Source organism: Nerophis lumbriciformis, linkage group LG39, assembly GCF_033978685.3.
Source record: "Nerophis lumbriciformis linkage group LG39, RoL_Nlum_v2.1, whole genome shotgun sequence".
Taxonomy (NCBI): domain Eukaryota; kingdom Metazoa; phylum Chordata; class Actinopteri; order Syngnathiformes; family Syngnathidae; genus Nerophis; species Nerophis lumbriciformis.
In genome coordinates this window covers 13,580,666-13,599,542 of record NC_084586.2, presented here as the reverse complement: position 1 = coordinate 13,599,542, position 18,877 = coordinate 13,580,666, and the positions used below count along the sequence as shown (strand labels likewise).

The 18,877-nt window shown below is 36.5% G+C and overlaps 1 protein-coding gene across 1 annotated transcript in view; it reads left to right on the top strand.

Moving 5' to 3' along the window:
* The first annotated feature begins 4,504 nt into the window (after positions 1 to 4,504).
* LOC133577875 (melanopsin-A-like) overlaps positions 4,505 to 18,877 on the top strand; it is a 134,720-nt gene continuing 120,347 nt past the window's right edge. Inside the window, exon 1 of the mRNA XM_061931970.1 lies at positions 4,505 to 4,627. Coding sequence (XP_061787954.1) covers positions 4,505 to 4,627 — 123 coding nt within the window. The remainder of the gene's footprint in view (positions 4,628 to 18,877) is intronic.

Here is an 18,877-nt window from a genome sequence, read left to right as displayed (position 1 = left end):
GCATCAGCCCGGAGGTTGGGTCTTGGGCGCAGTTGGGTGTTCCAACAGGACAATGACCCCAAACACACGTCAAAAGTGGTAAAGGAATGGCTAAATCAGGCGAGAATGAAGGTTTTAGAATGGCCTTCCCAAAGTCCTGACTTAAACGTGTGGACAATGCTGAAGAAACAAGTCCATGTCACTTGACAAAATTGGTGCAGTTCAGCTAAATGTGTTGGTTTTCTGACATGGACTTGTTTCTTCAGCATTGTCCACACGTTTAAGTCAGGACTTTGGGAAAAGCCATTCTAAAACCTTAATTCTAGCCTGATTTAGCCATTCCTTTACCACTTTTGACGTGTGTTTGGGGTCTTTGTCCTGTCCTGTTTAAGACCCAACCTCCGGGCTGATGATTTTAGCTTGTCCTGAAGAATTTGGAGGTAATCCTCCTTTTTTCATTGTCCCATTTACTCTCTGTAAAGCACCAGTTCCATTGGCACCAAAAACAGGCCCAGAGCATAATACTACCACCACCATGCTTGGCGGTAGGCATAGTGTTCCTGGGATTAAAGGCCTCACCTTTTCTCCTCCAAACATATTGCTGGGTATTGTGGCCAAACAGCTCCATTTTTGTTTCATCCGACCACATAACTTTCCTCCAGAAGGTCTTATCTTTGTCCATGTGATGTCAGATGAAACCTGAAATCATCAGCCTGGAAGTTGGGTCTTGGGCGCAGTTGGGTGTTCCAACAGGACAATGACCCCCAACACACATCAAAAGTGGTAAAGGAATGGCTAAATCAGGCTAGAATGAAGGTTTTAGAATGGCCTTCCCAAAGTCCTGACTTAAACGTGTGGACAATGCTGAAGAAACAAGTCCATGTCACTTGACAAAATTAGTGCAGTTCAGCTAAATGTGTTGGTTTTCTGACATGGACTTGTTTCTTCAGCATTATCCACACGTTTAAGTCAGGACTTTGGGAAAAGCCATTTTAAAACCTTCATTCTAGTCTGATTTAGCCATTCCTTTACCACTTTTGACGTGTGTTTGGGGTCATTGTTCTGTCCTGTCCAAGACCCAACCTCCAAGCTGATGATTTTAGCTTGTCCTGAAGAATTTGGAGGTAATCCTCCTTTTTTCATTGTCCCATTTACTCTCTGTAAAGCACCAGTTCCATTGGCACCAAAAACAGGCCCAGAGCATAATACTACCACCACCATGATTGGCGGTAGGTCTGGTGTTCCTGGGATTAAAGGCCTCACCTTTTCTCCTCCAAACATATTGCTGGGTATTGTGGCCAAACAGCTCCATTTTTGTTTCATCCGACCACAGAACTTTCCTCCAGAAGGTCTTATCTTTGTCCATGTGATGTCAGATGAAACCTGAAATCATCAGCCCGGAAGTTGGGTCTTGGGCGCAGTTGGGTGTTCCAACAGGACAATGACCCCCAACACACGTCAAAAGTGGTAAAGGAATGGCTAAATCAGGCTAGAATGAAGGTTTTAGAATGGCCTTCCCAAAGTCCTGACTTAAACGTGTGGACAATGCTGAAGAAACAAGTCCATGTCACTTGACAAAATTGGTGCAGATCAGCTAAATGTGTTGGTTTTCTGACATGGACTTGTTTCTTCAGCATTGTCCACACGTTTAAGTCAGGACTTTGGGAAAAGCCATTCTAAAACCTTAATTCTAGCCTGATTTAGCCATTCCTTTACCACTTTTGACGTGTGTTTGGGGTCATTGTCCTGTCCTGTCCAAGACCCAACCTCCGGGCTGATGATTTTAGGTTGTCCTGAAAAATTTGGAGGTAATCCTCCTTTTTTCATTGTCCCGTTTACTCTCTGTAAAGCACCAGTTGCATTGGCACCAAAAACAGGCCCAGAGCATAATACTACCACCACCATGCTTGGCGGTAGGTCTAGTGTTCCTGGGATTAAAGGCCTCACCTTTTCTCCTCCAAACATATTGCTGGGTATTGTGGCCAAACAGCTCCATTTTTGTTTCCTCCGACCACAGAACTTTCCTCCAGAAGGTCTTATCTTTGTCCATGTGATGTCAGATGAAACCTGAAAGCATCAGCCCGGAGGTTGGGTCTTGGGCGCAGTTGGGTGTTCCAACAGGACAATGACCCCCAACACACGTCAAAAGTGGTAAAGGAATGGCTAAATCAGGCGAGAATGAAGGTTTTAGAATGGCCTTCCCAAAGTCCTGACTTAAACGTGTGGACAATGCTGAAGAAACAAGTCCATGTCACTTGACAAAACTGGTGCAGTTCAGCTAAATGTGTTGGTTTTCTGACATGGACTTGTTTCTTCAGCATTGTCCACACGTTTAAGTCAGGACTTTGGGAAAAGCCATTCTAAAACTTTAATTCTAGCCTGATTTAGCCATTCCTTTACCACTTTTGACGTGTGTTTGGGGTCATTGTCCTGTCCTGTCCAAGACCCAACCTCCGGGCTGATGATTTTAGCTTGTACTGAAGAATTTGGAGGTAATCCTCCTTTTTTCATTGTCCCATTCACTCTCTGTAAAGCACCAGTTCCATTGGCAGCAAAACAGGCCCAGAGCATAATACTACCACCACCATGCTTGACGGTAGGCATAGTGTTCCTGGGATTAAAGGCCTCATCTTTTCTCTTACAAACATATTGCCAGGTATTGTGGCCAAACAGCTCCATTTTTGTTTCATCCGACCACAGAACTTTCCTCCAGAAGGTCTTATCTTTGTCCATGTGATGTCAGATGAAACCTGAAGTTGGGTCTTGGGCGCAGTTGGGTGTTCCAACAGGACAATGACCCCAAACACATGTCAAAAGTGGTAAAGGAATGGCTAAATCAGGCTAGAATGAAGGTTTTAGAATGGCCTTCCCAAAGTCCTGACTTAAACGTGTGGACAATGCTGAAGAAACAAGTCCATGTCACTTGACAAAATTGGTGCAGTTCAGCTAAATGTGTTGGTTTTCTGACATGGACTTGTTTCTTCGGCATTGTTCACACGTTTAAGTCAGGACTTTGGGAAAAGCCATTTTAAAACCTTCATTCTAGTCTGATTTAGCCATTCCTTTACCACTTTTGACGTGTGTTTGGGGTCATTGTCCGGTCCTGTCCATGACACAACACATTTTAGCTTGTCCTGAAGAATTTGGAGGTAATCCTCCTTTTTTCATTGTCCCGTTTACTCTCTGTAAAGCACCAGTTCCATTGGCACCAAAAACAGGCCCAGAGCATAATACTACCACCACCATGCTTGGCGGTAGGCATAGTGTTCCTGGAATTAAAGGCCTCCCCTTTTCTCCTCCAAACATATTGCTGGGTATTGTGGCCAAACAGCTCCATTTTTGTTTCCTCCGACCACAGAACTTTCCTCCAGAAGGTCTTATCTTTGTCCATGTGATGTCAGATGAAACCTGAAAGCATCAGCCCGGAGGTTGGGTCTTGGGCGCAGTTGGGTGTTCCAACAGGACAATGACCCCCAACACACGTCAAAAGTGGTAAAGGAATGGCTAAATCAGGCTAGAATGAAGGTTTTAGAATGGCCTTCCCAAAGTCCTGACTTAAACGTGTGGACAATGCTGAAGAAACAAGTCCATGTCACTTGACAAAATTGGTGCAGTTCAGCTAAATGTGTTGGTTTTCTGACATGGACTTGTTTCTTCAGCATTGTCCACACGTTTAAGTCAGGACTTTGGGAAAAGCCATTCTAAAACCTTAATTCTAGACTAATTTAGCCATTCCTTTACCACTTTTGACCTGTGTTTGGGGTCTTTGTCCTGTCCTGTCCAAGACCCAACCTCCGGGCTGATGATTTTAGCTTGTCCTGAAGAATTTGGAGGTAATCCTCCTTTTTTCATTGTCCCGTTTACTCTCTGTAAAGCACCAGTTCCATTGGCACCAAAAATAAGCCCAGAGCATAATACTACCACCACCATGCTTGGCGGTAGGAATAGTGTTCCTGGGATTAAAGGCCTAACTTTTTCTCCTCCAAACATATTGCTGGGTATTGCGGCCAAACAGCTCCATTTTTGTTTCCTCCGACCACAGAACTTTCCTACAGAAGGTCTTATCTTTGTCCATGTGATGTCTAGTCATTTCTAGTCTAGTTTGGCTGTGTTTGTTAAACTAAAAATGTGTAGGGATGTACTTTTCTGACAGTGTCAATAAAAACTCAGCGTTATTTTCCATTGACAGCCTTCCAAGGTGACGATTTGTACGTTTGCAGGAGGAGAAGAGAGAACAAGTCTCAGTCGAAGGAGAAGAAGCTCAGACCTGGTGACACACTGCTGAGGAGTGTGTGGATGTTTGGAGGGAACATCCACACAGAGCATAAGAGAGGGAGAGGAAGGAGGAGGAGGAGGAGAGAGAGAGGAGGCGCACCACTCCACCCCCACCTCCCCATCCTTAGCCGCGCACCAACATCAGTCCAGTCACATTCGGACTCCACAAGCGCGCGCTCATTATGAACGCGCCCCTGGTGAGGGACGTCTAGCCAGCCTCTCACTTTTTTACGCACGTGCCATGGCGGGGATGGACTCGGCGCTGCTGATTGGACCGGGCATGCACACACCGGACCCGGGCACTCGGGCCCCGTGGAACATGAGCTCCATCGGTCCACACCGGCTCATGGAGCTGGCCCCGCTCGCCACGGCGGTGAGTTTTTTTACGCATTGAGCGTAACACGAGCCAGTGCGTGTTTAAATGAATGAATGTGAGTGAGTGAGTGAATGAATCCCTCCATCCTCCCTCTGCTTCATTCAAAAGCGGACTTGAATGAAGGCACTGGATTCTGTTCCATCCTCTGTCTCCTAAGGCAAAGCAGCTGTGGGTGTTGGCGTGCGGAAGACAAAAAAGAGCCTAATTATTTTAGTAGCGTGTTTAATTATGAAGGTTTATTAGTGTCTTTATTACAGATGTTTTTTTAACTGAATAATTGAATGTTTCGCAAATTGATGCAAACAATTTCATTGAATAGAAATCTGTGAGCAAAAATAAATGAATGGGTCAGCTTGATGCTAAAATACAGTGTTTTAAAATTCAGTGTAAAAAAGCCCCTCATTGGTTGGAATGTTTTGAAGCAGATATTTTTTCTGCACTGACTTATTATACACTGAATTGTTTTTTTTCCGCTGAATTTTTTTACATAAAATTTTCTTACACTGATTTTTTTTATACACAGAATTTGAATACACTGAATTTTTCCACACTGATTTTTTTCACTGAATTTTTATACATTCCTTTTTTTAAAACTGAATTATTTCACACTGAATTAAAAAAACAAACTGTATTTTGACAAACTGATTTTTTTTTACACTGAATTTTTATACAGTAAATTTTATTACACAAAATTTTATTACACTGAATGTACAAAAAATTAATTGTATTCTCCCACATTTCTATACAGTGATTTTTTTTAACTAATTTTTTTACACTAAATTTACATATCCTGATTTTTTTTAACGGAATTTTTCACATTGATTTTTTACATTGAATTGTTATGCAATTAAAACTGAATTATTTCACACTGAATTAGAAAAAAACTGTATTTTGACAAACTGATAATTTTTTTACACTGATCTTTTTACACTAAATTGTATTACACTGAGTTTATACAAAAGTAATTGTATTGCCCTAAATTTCTATACACTGATTTTTTTAAACTGAATTTTTTACACTAAATTTTCATATACTGATTTTTTTTAACTTAATTTTTCACACTGATTTTTTATGCTGAATTTTTAAGCATAATTTTTTTTAACTGAATTATTTCACACTGAATTAAAGAAAAACTGATTATATTTTTACACAGATTTTTTTTTTTTACACTGAATATTTATACACAAAATTGTATTACACTGAGTTTATACAAAATTAATTGTATTGCCCTAAATTTATATAAACTGATTTTTTTAAACTAAATTTTTTACACACAATTTTAATACACTGATTTTTTTTGGACTGAATTTTTATACATACATTTTTTTAAATTTAATTATTTCACACTGAATTTGAAAAAACTGTATTTTGACAGACTGATTTTTTTTTTTTACATTGATTTTTTACATTGAATATTTATACACTAAATGTCATCACACTGAATTTTATTGCCCTGGATTTCTATACACAACATGTTTTTAACTCTATTTTTTACACAAAATTTTAATACTCAGTTTTTTTTTTAAACTGATTTTTTCACACTGATTTTTCACACTGAATTTTTATACATCCATCCATCCATTTTCTACCGCTTATTCCCTTTTTTGGGGTCGCGGGGGGCGCTGGAGCCTATCTCAGCTACAATCGTATACATTTTTTAAACAGAATTATTTCACACTGAATTAAAATAAAATGTTTTGGACAAACTGATACATTTTTTTTTACACAGATTTTTTTACACTGAATTTGTATACACTAACTTTTATTACACTGAATTTATACAAAATAAATTTTATTGACCTAAATTTCAATACATTGATTTTTTTAAACTCAATTTTTTACACTACATTTTCATACATTAATTTTTTTTTTTAAACTGAATTATTTCACACAGAATTTTAAAAAAGTGTATCTTGACAAACAGATTTTTTTTTTTTACACTGAATTCTTATACACAAAATTTTAATGCACTGAATTTTGATACACTGAATTTCATTGCCCTGAATTTCTATACACTGATTTTTTTTAACTACATTTTTTACACAAAATTTTCACACACTGATTTTTTTAACTTCATTTTTATACATACATTTTTTAAACTGAATTAGTTTACACTGAATTAAAAAAAAAAAATTTGGACAGATTTTTTTTTTTTACACAGATTATTTTACACAGAATTTTTATACACTAAATTTTATTACACTAAATTTACACAAAATTAATTTTATTGACCTAAATTTCCATACACTGATTTTTTTTTAAACTCAATTTTTTACACTAAATTTTCAGAAATTGTTTTTTTTTTTTAAATTGAATTTTTAAAAAATGTATGTATTGGTGTAATACATCATTAGACAATTTGAACCAGTATTCTAAGTCAACGCATAATCTTTTTGTAAATGTATCAATAAATGCATTTTGCGTACGTTATGCTTGTGTAAGGTACTTTTTTTAAACCTTTATTTTGTTAACGCAGGATGTCGCGCACAGCGCTGTTATTGTGAAGGAGCGGTAGGGTGCTGTTGTTCTGAGCTTTATCAAACTGACCCATTCATTTATTATAATATTAATATACATTTGTATAAGCCGCAACCAAGGTTCAAATTCAAATAAATGTCCTGCCCTAGTTTATAGTGTATGTTAAAAAAAAGGGAGAAAAGTGCATGCATTGGATTAAAGAGAAAGACTTGAGAGAAAGTGCACTGGAGTCTGACTCCCGGACATTTAACAGCAGGGCGGATGATTTGCTTTCTGACTCCTAAAAGAATCGGGCTGGCTCGAGAGTGCACACTCTGGAGGAAAGTCTCCTTTTTCGAAGGCATGCAAGTCAACAATGGACAAAATAAAAAGGAAGCACACTGCTTGTTCTTTGCTTAGCTTTTGACTGTGACGAGGTCCTTGAACGTCACACGAGGTCCCCTTCAGGGGGAATTGATGTTTTTTTGTTTTTTTCAAATTTAGTACACCTGTGCCGCATCCGTACCACACTTTGTGGGTTTTAACAGCACCTGATAAGTCAACAGGGGGCCACAAATGTCTTTTTTTCCTCTTGTTGATTGTGATTAATTCAATTTAGTTAAAGCCTTTTTTGAATCAAATAAATGTTTGTTTTTTTACGCCACCTGACAGATATTAAGACCACAACTGGAGCTGTATTTGCATTCCTGTGAGATACACTGGATTACCCTGTGTGATTTCGTAAATTTATGACAATAAATTTCTATACAGGGATTTTTTTTAACTCCATTTTTTACACTAAATTTTCATAAATTTTTTTAATTGAAAATATTTAAAACAAAATTTAAAAAAAACTGTATCTTGAGAAACTTTTTTTTTTTTTTTACACTGAATTCTTATACAGAAAATGTTATTACACTGAATTTTTATACACTGAATTTCATTGCCCTGAATTTCTATACACTGATTTTTTAAACTACATTTTTTACACAAAGTTTTCAAACACTGATTTTCTTTTTTACTTAATTTCTCACACTGAATTTTTATACATTTATACAGACATTCACATACACACTGATGGCGGGAGCTGCCATGCAAGGCCCTAACCACCACCCATCAAGAGCAAGGGTGAAGTGTCTTGCTCAAGGACACAACCGACGTGACTAGGTTGGTAGAAGCTGGGGATCGAACCAGGAACCCTCAGGTTGCTGGCACGGCCACTCTCCCAACTGCGCCACGCCATCCTTAGTCCGTCTTGAATAGTTTGAATGTTGAAGAGTCTAAATTTCCAGGAAAAATGGAATTTGGTTTGGAACTTGGGAAAGTGTTAGTTGGATGAGTGGATTGTGTTGATGTTGGAATGGTTTGAATCGGTTGAAAACTGCGAATTGTGGAAGTTTAAAAAATGGCCAATTCATTTTGAATGGGGGAAAATGTCCCTGAAAACTGGGAATTCTTGGAAATCCGGGAATTTTTTAAAATTTTTGAAAGAGAGCTCATAATTTTAAACAGGCTGAATTTTTTGGTTTTGGAACAGTTTGAATCGGATGAAAAATGCGGGAATTGTGGAACTTTGAAAAATGTCCCGTTCATTTCAATGGGAATTTTGGGAAAAGACGGAATTTTGGGGAAAATGGTTAAAGACTTGAATGTTCTGAATGAGTTGAAATAGGTGGTGTTGGAATGTTCCAAATCGGTGGAGAAATGTTGAAGTAGCAACATTTATAATTGCAAAATGGTATTAAGGAATTCCAGGAATTTCGGGAAAACCGGGAAAACAAAGATTAAGAGGAATGTTTGGACGGTGGGACGGTTGAAGTGGGTTGAAAAATGCGGAAGGAGTAGTCGTCAGAAAAAAAGGGTCAAAAAAGGGTTTGAAAAATGGGAATTCTGGGAATTCCTGGATTTTTTTTTTACTTGGAAAAATGATAGTTGGAATTTCCAGGATGAGTGGAGTATGTTGAAGGTGGAATGGTTTGAATCGGTTGAAGAATGTGGAAATGGTGGAAGTTGGAAAAATGTCCAGGGAAAAATAGGAATTCGTGAAAATATGGGGATTTTTTTTAAATTGTCGAAAGAGAGCACACAATTTTGAACCGGCTGAATATTTTGGAGCTGGAACGGTTTGAATCGGATTACAAATGTGGGGATTGTGGAACCCATTCATTTCAAATAGAATTTCATGGAAATTTGGGAATTTCGGGAAAAGCGGAAATTTTGGGGGGAAATGTTAAAAGTCTTACATGTTCAGAATGAGTTGAAATGGTTGGTGTTGGAATTTTTCAAGTCGGTCAACAAATGTTGAAGTAGTAATATTTTTAATTGAGAAATGGTATTAAGGAATTCCAGGAATTTTGGGAAAAACGGGAATTTTTCAAGTTAAAAAAACAACTTAGTTTTTTGTCCTGATTAAAAGGAATGTTTGGACTGTGGGACGGTTAAACTGGGTTGGAAAATGTGGAAGGAGATGTCGCCAGAAAAAAGGATCAAAAAGGGTTTGAAAAAAAAGGGAATTCTGTGAATTCCTGGAATTTTTTTTAACTTGGAAAAATGATAGTTTGAATTTCCAGGATGAGTGGAATTTGTTGAAGGTGGAATGGTTTGACTCGGTTGAAAAATTTGGAAATGGTGGAAGTTTGAAAAATGGCCAATTCATTTTGAATTGGGAAAAATATCCCTGAAAACTGGGAATTCTTGGAAATCCGGGAATGTTTTAAATTGTTGAAAGAGAGCACACAATTTTGAACAGGCTGAATAGTTTGGAGCTGGAACGGTTTGAATCGGATTACAAATGTGGGGATTGTGGAACCCATTAATTTCAAATAGAAGTTCATGGAAATTTGGGAATTTCGGGAAAAGCGGAAATTTTGGGGAAAATGTTAAAAGTCTTAAATGTTCCAAATTAGTTGAAATGGTTGGTGTTGTAATTGTTCAAGTCGGTTAACAAATGTTGAAGTAGTAATATTTTTAATTGAGAAATGGTATTAAGGAATTCCAGGAATTTCGGGAAAAACGGGAATTTTTCAAGTTCAAAAAACAACTTAGTTTTTTGTCCTGATTAAGAGGAATGTTTGGACGGTGGGACGGTTAAACTGGGTTGGAAAATGTGGAAGGAGAAATCGCCAGAAAAAAGGGTCAAAAAGGGTTTGAAAAAAAAAAGGGAATTCTGTGAATTCCTGGAATTTTTTTGAACTTGGAAAAATGATAGTTTGAATTTCCAGGATGAGTGGAATGTGTTGAAGGTGGAATGGTTTGACTCGGTTGAAAAATGTGGAAATGGTGGAAGTTTGAAAAATGGCCAATTCATTTTGAATGGGAAAAATGTCCCTGAAAACTGGAAATTCTTGGAAATCCGGGAATTGTTTTAAATTGTTGAAAGAGAGCACACAATTTTGAACAGGCTGAATATTTTGGAGCTGGAACGGTTTGAATCGGATTACAAATGTGGGGATTGTGGAACCCATTCATTTCAAATAGAATTTCATGGAAATTGGGGAATTTCGGGAAAAGCGGAAATTTTGGGGAAAATTTTAAAAGTCTTAAATGTTCCAAATTAGTTGAAATGGTTGGTGTTGGAATTTTTCAAGTCGGTTAACAAATGTTGAAGTAGTAATATTTTTAATTGAGAAATGGTATTAAGGAATTCCAGGAATTTCGGGAAAAACGGGAATTTTTCAAGTTCAAAAAACAACTTAGTTTTTTGTCCTGATTAAGAGGAATATTTGGACGGTGGGACGGTTAAACTGGGTTGGAAAATGTGGAAGGAGAAGTCGCCAGAAAAAAGGATCAAAAAGGGTTTGAAAAAAAAGGGAATTCTGTGAATTCCTGGAATTTTTTAGAACTTGGAAAAATGATAGCTTAAATTTCCAGGATGAGTGGAATGTGTTGAAGGTAGAATGGTTTGACTCGGTTGAAAAATGTGGAAATGGTGGAAGTTTGAAAAATGGCCAATTCATTTTGAATTGGGAAAAATGTCCCTGAAAACTGGGAATTCTTGGAAATCCGGGAATTGTTTTAAATTGTTGAAAGAGAGCACACAATTTTGAACAGGCTGAATATTTTGGAGCTGGAACTGTTTGAATCAGATTAAAAATGTGGAAATGGTGAAAGTTTGAAAAATGGCCAATTCATTTTGAATGGGAAAAATGTCCCGGGAAAAATAGAAATTCTTGGAAATACAGGATTTTTTTTTAAATTGTTGAAAGAGAGCACACAATTTTTAACAGGCTGAATATTTTGGAGTTGAAACGGTTTGAATCCGATGAAAAATATGGGAATTGTGGAACTTTGAAAAATGTCCCATTCATTTCAATGGGAATATTGGGAAAAGACGGAATTTTTTGGAAAATGGTAAAAGACTTGAATGTTCTGAATAAGTTGAAATGGGTGGTGTTGGAATGTTCCAAATCGGTGGAGAAATGTTGAAGTAGTAACATTTATAATTGCGAAATGGTATTAAGGAATTCCAGGAATTTCGGGAAAACCAGGAAAACAAAGATTAAGAGGAATGTTTGGACGGTGGGACGGTTGAAGTGGGTTGAAAAATGCGGGAGGAGTAGTCGCCAGAAAAAAGGGTCAAAAAGGGTTTGAAAAAAGGGAATTCCTGGAAAAAAATTTTACTTGAAAAAATGATAGTTGGAATTTCCAGGATGAGTGGAATATGTTGAAGGTGGAATGGTTTGAATCGGTTAAAAAATGTGGAAATGGTGGAAGTTGGAAAAATGTCCAGGGAAAAATAGGAATTCGTGAAAATACGGGAATTTTTTTTAAATTGTTGAAAGAGAGCACACAATTTTGAACAGGCTGAATATTTTGGAGCTGGAACGGTTTGAATCGGATTACAAATGTGGGGATTGTGGAACCCATTCATTTCAAATACAATTTCATGGAAATTTGGGAATTTCGGGAAAAGCGGAAAATTTGGGGGGAAATGTTAAAAGTCTTACATGTTCAGAATGAGTTGAAATGGTTGGTGTTGGAATTTTTGAAGTCGGTCAACAAATGTTGAAGTAGTAATATTTTTAATTGAGAAATGGTATTAAGGAATTCCAGGAATTTCGGGAAAAACGGGAATTTTTCAAGTTCAAAAAACAACTTAGTTTTTTGTCCTGATTAAGAGGAATGTTTGGACAGTGGGACGGTTGAACTGGGTTGGAAAATGTGGAAGGAGAAGTCGCCAGAAAAAAGGGTCCAAAAGGATTTGAAAAAAAAAGGGAATTCTGTGAATTCCTGGAATTTTTTTGAACTTGGAAAAATGATAGTTTGAATTTCCAGGATGAGTGGAATGTGTTGAAGGTGGAATGGTTTGACTCGGTTGAAAAATGTGGAAATGGTGGAAGTTTGAAAAATGGCCAATTCATTTTGAATGGGAAAAATGTCCCTGAAAACTGGAAATTCTTGGAAATCCGGGAATTGTTTTAAATTGTTGAAAGAGAGCACACAATTTTGAACAGGCTGAATATTTTGGAGCTGGAACGGTTTGAATCGGATTACAAATGTGGGGATTGTGGAACCCATTCATTTCAAATAGAATTTCATGGAAATTGGGGAATTTCGGGAAAAGCGGAAATTTTGGGGAAAATTTTAAAAGTCTTAAATGTTCCAAATTAGTTGAAATGGTTGGTGTTGGAATTTTTCAAGTCGGTTAACAAATGTTGAAGTAGTAATATTTTTAATTGAGAAATGGTATTAAGGAATTCCAGGAATTTCGGGAAAAACGGGAATTTTTCAAGTTCAAAAAACAACTTAGTTTTTTGTCCTGATTAAGAGGAATATTTGGACGGTGGGACGGTTAAACTGGGTTGGAAAATGTGGAAGGAGAAGTCGCCAGAAAAAAGGATCAAAAAGGGTTTGAAAAAAAAGGGAATTCTGTGAATTCCTGGAATTTTTTAGAACTTGGAAAAATGATAGCTTAAATTTCCAGGATGAGTGGAATGTGTTGAAGGTAGAATGGTTTGACTCGGTTGAAAAATGTGGAAATGGTGGAAGTTTGAAAAATGGCCAATTCATTTTGAATTGGGAAAAATGTCCCTGAAAACTGGGAATTCTTGGAAATCCGGGAATTGTTTTAAATTGTTGAAAGAGAGCACACAATTTTGAACAGGCTGAATATTTTGGAGCTGGAACTGTTTGAATCAGATTAAAAATGTGGAAATGGTGAAAGTTTGAAAAATGGCCAATTCATTTTGAATGGGAAAAATGTCCCGGGAAAAATAGAAATTCTTGGAAATACAGGATTTTTTTTTAAATTGTTGAAAGAGAGCACACAATTTTTAACAGGCTGAATATTTTGGAGTTGAAACGGTTTGAATCCGATGAAAAATATGGGAATTGTGGAACTTTGAAAAATGTCCCATTCATTTCAATGGGAATATTGGGAAAAGACGGAATTTTTTGGAAAATGGTAAAAGACTTGAATGTTCTGAATAAGTTGAAATGGGTGGTGTTGGAATGTTCCAAATCGGTGGAGAAATGTTGAAGTAGTAACATTTATAATTGCGAAATGGTATTAAGGAATTCCAGGAATTTCGGGAAAACCGGGAAAACAAAGATTAAGAGGAATGTTTGGACGGTGGGACGGTTGAAGTGGGTTGAAAAATGCGGGAGGAGTAGTCGCCAGAAAAAAGGGTCAAAAAGGGTTTGAAAAAAGGGAATTCCTGGAAAAAAATTTTACTTGGAAAAATGATAGTTGGAATTTCCAGGATGAGTGGAATATGTTGAAGGTGGAATGGTTTGAATCGGTTAAAAAATGTGGAAATGGTGGAAGTTGGAAAAATGTCCAGGGAAAAATAGGAATTCGTGAAAATACGGGAATTTTTTTTAAATTGTTGAAAGAGAGCACACAATTTTGAACAGGCTGAATATTTTGGAGCTGGAACGGTTTGAATCGGATTACAAATGTGGGGATTGTGGAACCCATTCATTTCAAATACAATTTCATGGAAATTTGGGAATTTCGGGAAAAGCGGAAAATTTGGGGGGAAATGTTAAAAGTCTTACATGTTCAGAATGAGTTGAAATGGTTGGTGTTGGAATTTTTGAAGTCGGTCAACAAATGTTGAAGTAGTAATATTTTTAATTGAGAAATGGTATTAAGGAATTCCAGGAATTTCGGGAAAAACGGGAATTTTTCAAGTTCAAAAAACAACTTAGTTTTTTGTCCTGATTAAGAGGAATGTTTGGACAGTGGGACGGTTAAACTGGGTTGGAAAATGTGGAAGGAGAAGTCGCCAGAAAAAAGGGTCCAAAAGGATTTGAAAAAAAAAGGGAATTCTGTGAATTCCTGGAATTTTTTTGAACTTGGAAAAATGATAGTTTGAATTTCCAGGATGAGTGGAATGTGTTGAAGGTGGAATGGTTTGACTCGGTTGAAAAATGTGGAAATGGTGGAAGTTTGAAAAATGGCCAATTCATTTTGAATTGGGAAAAATGTCCCTGAAAACTGGGAATTCTTGGAAATCCGGGAATTGTTTTAAATTGTTGAAAGAGAGCACACAATTTTGAACAGGCTGAATATTTTGGAGCTGGAACGGTTTGAATCGGATTACAAATGTGGGGATTGTGGAACCCATTCATTTCAAATAGAAGTTCATGGAAATTTGGGGATTTCGGGAAAAGCGGAAATTTTGGGGAAAATGTTAAAAGTCTTAAATGTTCCAAATTAGTTGAAATGGTTGGTGTTGTAATTGTTCAAGTCGGTTAACAAATGTTGAAGTAGTAATATTTTTAATTGAGAAATGGTATTAAGGAATTCCAGGAATTTCGGGAAAAACGGGAATTTTTCAAGTTCAAAAAAACAACTTAGTTTTTTGTCCTGATTAAGAGGAATGTTTGGACGGTGGGACGGTTAAACTGGGTTGGAAAATGTGGAAGGAGAAATCGCCAGAAAAAAGGGTCAAAAAGGGTTTGAAAAAAAAAAGGGAATTCTGTGAATTCCTGGAATTTTTTAGAACTTGGAAAAATGATAGTTTGAATTTCCAGGATGAGTGGAATGTGTTGAAGGTGGAATGGTTTGACTCGGTTGAAAAATGTGGAAATGTTGGAAGTTTGAAAAATGGCCAATTCATTTTGAATTGGGAAAAATGTCCCTGAAAACTGGGAATTCTTGGAAATCCGGGAATTGTTTTAAATTGTTGAAAGAGAGCACACAATTTTGAACAGGCTGAATATTTTGGAGCTGGAACGGTTTGAATCGGATTACAAATGTGGGGATTGTGGAACCCATTCATTTCAAATAGAATTTCATGGAAATTTGGGAATTTTGGGAAAAGCGTAAATTTTGGGGAAAATGTTAAAAGTCTTAAATGTTCCAAATTAGTTGAAATGGTTGGTGTTGGAATTTTTCAAGTCGGTTAACAAATGTTGAAGTAGTAATATTTTTAATTGAAAAATGGTATTAAGGAATTCCAGGAATTTCGGGAAAAACGGGAATTTTTCAAGTTCAAAAAAACTACTTAGTTTTTTGTCCTGATTAAGAGGAATGTTTAGACGGTGGGACGGTTAAACTGGGTTGGAAAATGTGGAAGGAGAAGTCGCCAGAAAAAAGGATCAAAAAGGGTTTGAAAAAAAAAGGGAATTCTGTGAATTCCTGGAATTTTTTAGAACTTGGAAAAATGATAGTTTGAATTTCCAGGATGAGTGGAATGTGTTGAAGGTGGAATGGTTTGACTCGGTTGAAAAATGTGGAAATGTTGGAAGTTTGAAAAATGGCCAATTCATTTTGAATTGGGAAAAATGTCCCTGAAAACTGGGAATTCTTGGAAATCCGGGAATTGTTTTAAATTGTTGAAAGAGAGCACACAATTTTGAACAGGCTGAATATTTTGGAGCTGGAACGGTTTGAATCGGATTACAAATGTGGGGATTGTGGAACCCATTCATTTCAAATAGAATTTCATGGAAATTTGGGAATTTTGGGAAAAGCGTAAATTTTGGGGAAAATGTTAAAAGTCTTAAATGTTCCAAATTAGTTGAAATGGTTGGTGTTGGAATTTTTCAAGTCGGTTAACAAATGTTGAAGTAGTAATATTTTTAATTGAAAAATGGTATTAAGGAATTCCAGGAATTTCGGGAAAAACGGGAATTTTTCAAGTTCAAAAAAACTACTTAGTTTTTTGTCCTGATTAAGAGGAATGTTTAGACGGTGGGACGGTTAAACTGGGTTGGAAAATGTGGAAGGAGAAGTCGCCAGAAAAAAGGATCAAAAAGGGTTTGAAAAAAAAAGGGAATTCTGTGAATTCCTGGAATTTTTTAGAACTTGGAAAAATGATAGTTTGAATTTCCAGGATGAGTGGAATGTGTTGAAGGTGGAATGGTTTGACTCGGTTGAAAAATGTGGAAATGTTGGAAGTTTGAAAAATGGCCAATTCATTTTGAATTGGGAAAAATGTCCCTGAAAACTGGGAATTCTTGGAAATCCGGGAATTGTTTTAAATTGTTGAAAGAGAGCACACAATTTTGAACAGGCTGAATATTTTGGAGATGGAACGGTTTGAATCGGATTACAAATGTGGGGATTGTGGAACCCATTCATTTCAAATAGAATTTCATGGAAATTTGGGAATTTTGGGAAAAGCGGAAATTTTGGGGGGAAATGTTAAAAGTCTTACATGTTCAGAATGAGTTGAAATGGTTGGTGTTGGAATTTTTCAAGTCGGTCAACAAATGTTGAAGTAGTAATATTTTTAATTGAGAAATGGTATTAAGGAATTCCAGGAATTTTGGGAAAAACGGGAATTTTTCAAGTTAAAAAAACAACTTAGTTTTTTGTCCTGATTAAAAGGAATGTTTGGACTGTGGGACGGTTAAACTGGGTTGGAAAATGTGGAAGGAGATGTCGCCAGAAAAAAGGATCAAAAAGGGTTTGAAAAAAAAGGGAATTCTGGGAATTCCTGGAATTTTTTTTAACTTGGAAAAATGATAGTTTGAATTTCCAGGATGAGTGGAATTTGTTGAAGGTGGAATGGTTTGACTCGGTTGAAAAATTTGGAAATGGTGGAAGTTTGAAAAATGGCCAATTCATTTTGAATTGGGAAAAATATCCCTGAAAACTGGGAATTCTTGGAAATCCGGGAATGTTTTAAATTGTTGAAAGAGAGCACACAATTTTGAACAGGCTGAATAGTTTGGAGCTGGAACGGTTTGAATCGGATTACAAATGTGGGGATTGTGGAACCCATTAATTTCAAATAGAAGTTCATGGAAATTTGGGAATTTCGGGAAAAGCGGAAATTTTGGGGAAAATGTTAAAAGTCTTAAATGTTCCAAATTAGTTGAAATGGTTGGTGTTGTAATTGTTCAAGTCGGTTAACAAATGTTGAAGTAGTAATATTTTTAATTGAGAAATGGTATTAAGGAATTCCAGGAATTTCGGGAAAAACGGGAATTTTTCAAGTTCAAAAAACAACTTAGTTTTTTGTCCTGATTAAGAGGAATGTTTGGACGGTGGGACGGTTAAACTGGGTTGGAAAATGTGGAAGGAGAAATCGCCAGAAAAAAGGGTCAAAAAGGGTTTGAAAAAAAAAAGGGAATTCTGTGAATTCCTGGAATTTTTTTGAACTTGTAAAAATGATAGTTTGAATTTCCAGGATGAGTGGAATGTGTTGAAGGTGGAATGGTTTGACTCTGTTGAAAAATGTGGAAATGGTGGAAGTTTGAAAAATGGCCAATTCATTTTGAATGGGAAAAATGTCCCTGAAAACTGGAAATTCTTGGAAATCCGGGAATTGTTTTAAATTGTTGAAAAAGAGCACACAATTTTGAACAGGCTGAATATTTTGGAGCTGGAACGGTTTGAATCGGATTACAAATGTGGGGATTGTGGAACCCATTCATTTCAAATAGAATTTCATGGAAATTGGGGAATTTCGGGAAAAGCGGAAATTTTGGGGAAAATTTTAAAAGTCTTAAATGTTCCAAATTAGTTGAAATGGTTGGTGTTGGAATTTTTCAAGTCGGTTAACAAATGTTGAAGTAGTAATATTTTTAATTGAGAAATGGTATTAAGGAATTCCAGGAATTTCGGGAAAAACGGGAATTTTTCAAGTTCAAAAAACAACTTAGTTTTTTGTCCTGATTAAGAGGAATATTTGGACGGTGGGACGGTTAAACTGGGTTGGAAAATGTGGAAGGAGAAGTCGCCAGAAAAAAGGATCAAAAAGGGTTTGAAAAAAAAGGGAATTCTGTGAATTCCTGGAATTTTTTAGAACTTGGAAAAATGATAGCTTAAATTTCCAGGATGAGTGGAATGTGTTGAAGGTAGAATGGTTTGACTCGGTTGAAAAATGTGGAAATGGTGGAAGTTTGAAAAATGGCCAATTCATTTTGAATTGGGAAAAATGTCCCTGAAAACTGGGAATTCTTGGAAATCCGGGAATTGTTTTAAATTGTTGAAAGAGAGCACACAATTTTGAACAGGCTGAATATTTTGGAGCTGGAACTGTTTGAATCAGATTAAAAATGTGGAAATGGTGAAAGTTTGAAAAATGGCCAATTCATTTTGAATGGGAAAAATGTCCCGGGAAAAATAGAAATTCTTGGAAATACAGGATTTTTTTTTAAATTGTTGAAAGAGAGCACACAATTTTTAACAGGCTGAATATTTTGGAGTTGAAACGGTTTGAATCCGATGAAAAATATGGGAATTGTGGAACTTTGAAAAATGTCCCATTCATTTCAATGGGAATATTGGGAAAAGACGGAATTTTTTGGAAAATGGTAAAAGACTTGAATGTTCTGAATAAGTTGAAATGGGTGGTGTTGGAATGTTCCAAATCGGTGGAGAAATGTTGA